General features: G+C 41.4%; 1 protein-coding gene across 1 annotated transcript in view; it reads right to left on the bottom strand.

Annotated features, from left to right (window-relative positions):
* Positions 1 to 2,378, bottom strand: part of Medag (mesenteric estrogen dependent adipogenesis) — a 20,638-nt gene that overhangs the window by 8,664 nt on the left and 9,596 nt on the right. Inside the window, exon 2 of the mRNA XM_031338804.1 lies at positions 1,009 to 1,118. Within this exon, the coding sequence (XP_031194664.1) occupies positions 1,009 to 1,118 (110 nt within the window). The remainder of the gene's footprint in view (positions 1 to 1,008; positions 1,119 to 2,378) is intronic.

The following is a 2,378-nucleotide window of genomic DNA, read 5'->3' as shown; positions in this document are numbered from 1 at the left end:
ATATATATATATATATGTATGTGTATATATGTATATATATGTATACATATGTATGTATATATGTATATATATGTGTGTGTGTACACACATGTATATATACACACATATGTGTATATATACACATATACATATATGTATACATATGTGTATATATATATATATACATATGTATATGTGTTGTGTAAAACAAATTGATAAAAATAATTATCAGCTGGGTGTGGCAGTGCATGCCTTTAATCCCAACACTTGGGAGGCAAAGGGAGGCAAATCTCTGTGAGTTTGAGGCCAGCCTAGTCTACAAAGCAAGTCCAGGACAGCCAGAGCTCTGTTTCACAGAGAAACCTTGTCTCAAAACAAATCAAAACAAACAAAAACCAAAGGGCTGGAGAGATGGCTCAGAGGTTAAGAAAACTGACTGCTCTTCCAGAGGTCCTGAGTTCAAATCCCAGCAACCACATGGTGGCTCACAACTATCTGTAATGGAAACCGATGTCCTCTCCTGGTGTGTCTAAAGACAGCCACAGTGTACTTATACACATAAGATAAATAAATCTTTAAAAAACAAGACAAACCAAAAACCAAAAGAATTATCAACTGTACTTCCTTTCGTGTTCAAAACATCCACATTTGGCTGCTAGGACCTGGAAGGTCATTGGAGCAGCTAGTGACAGGAGAGCATGCATCAAACACAGTGTGTGATATGTGACAGTCTCACCACCCAATCCAAAAAGCTCAGAATGTCAGATCATTTCCTGTCTAGAAAGGAAGTCAAACCTCTGACAGCTCTGTGTCAGGTCACTTCCTGTCTGAACAGGAAGTCAGAAGCTCAGAGACAGGTGGTTTGCATCATTAGGTCCGCTGAGCCAGCGTGTGTGGCTGCACAGGGCATGTTGCTCATCGCTGCCTATGACATAAGCTCACATCTATTGTCCCTTTGTCAGGCCTCTCAAACCTTAGCCAATGACTTAGCAAAGCAGAACTGAATGCAAATTTTATATATATACCTACCGTTTGAGATGTCCTTGTTGGTCTGCACATTAACAAAGAATAGCATGGGTTTGCTCAGTATTGTTTCCCTGTAGTCTTTATAGTCACAGTAGTTGGTCAGTTCCACGTATCTATGAAAAAACAGAAATAGCTGGAGATGTGGCATCCACTTTCATGTGAGGAAGGGGATCTACTGACTGGACACTCACCTACCTCAGCTGTGGCCTTTGAGGGATGTTTTCTAAGTTGTATCCTAATAGAGGATACCACATTTTATACATATAAGGCCTTCTGGTCATTGCTGATTGGCTGAGGGTTCTATGGCCTCTGGGATGGCTTGGTATTAATGTGTGGCTTTGAGGAAAGCCTTTACCAGAGGAGCCAAGTGTCATATACCATGTGGGCAAAAGAGTTCATCTGAAGGTATCAGAATCCTGAGTCCCCCTGGATCAATAGTGAACAATACTCTTCATCCCCCTCTGTGTCTCTGTCTCTGTCTCTGTGTCTCTGTCTCTGTGTCTCTGTCTCTGTCTCTGTCTCTGTCTCTGTCTCTCTCTCTCTCTCATGCATTCTTCCATGCTCTCCTGCTCTCTTTGTCTGTGTCGTTCTCTGTCTCTCTGCTTCTCTGTCTGTATCTCTCTCTCTGTCTCTCTGCTCTCTCTCTCTGTGTCTCTCTCTGTCTCTCTGTCTGTGTGCTCATCTCATATTTACAATAAATAATTCCCCCTTAATCATAAAAAATAAAGCGAAGAACAAAATTGAAAAGGTAGAACTCATTGAATCTTCTTTTGTGGACTCCTCTTGTCTAATAGGTCTGGAATTTTCTATCTCCTTCCCATTTCCCCATTCTAATCCTGAAATAAGCACCCCTCCTGCATGGATCACACCATTAATCATTATTCCCACAAACTATTACCAATCCACATTTCCTCAATTCTCAGTTCATGTAACTGAAAGAAAGTCAAGCTGCTAATGGATTTCTGCCCATATCCTCATTAAATTTAGCTCCCTTGGCTTTACTCTACTATGTACCTTAGAAAGGTTTCTCTGAATCCTGACTCTCAATCTGGCCAGTTAGCTTTCTCTCCACTGCCCTATGAGTTTTTCCAAACAGCCTTCATAGACCTCAACACAGTTAATAAAAAGATCCAAATGCAAACTGGGTTCCTTCAAGGGCAAGGTGGTTTGAATGAGCATGGCCCCTGTAGAATGGTGTGCTTGAATGCTTGGTCTCTATGTGATGGAACTGTCAGCAAAGAATTAGGATATGTGTGGTCTTGTAGGAAGACATATGTCTCTGGCAGCAGGTTTCAAAAGGCAATGTCAAGGGTCAATCTCTCTCTTTCTCTTTCTCTCTCTCTCTCTCTCTCTCTCTCTCTCTCTCTCTCTCT

The sequence above is a fragment of the Mastomys coucha genome, unplaced genomic scaffold (assembly GCF_008632895.1).
Source record: "Mastomys coucha isolate ucsf_1 unplaced genomic scaffold, UCSF_Mcou_1 pScaffold22, whole genome shotgun sequence".
In the NCBI taxonomy this organism is placed as follows: domain Eukaryota; kingdom Metazoa; phylum Chordata; class Mammalia; order Rodentia; family Muridae; genus Mastomys; species Mastomys coucha.
This window is presented reverse-complemented; position numbering and strand designations above follow the sequence as displayed.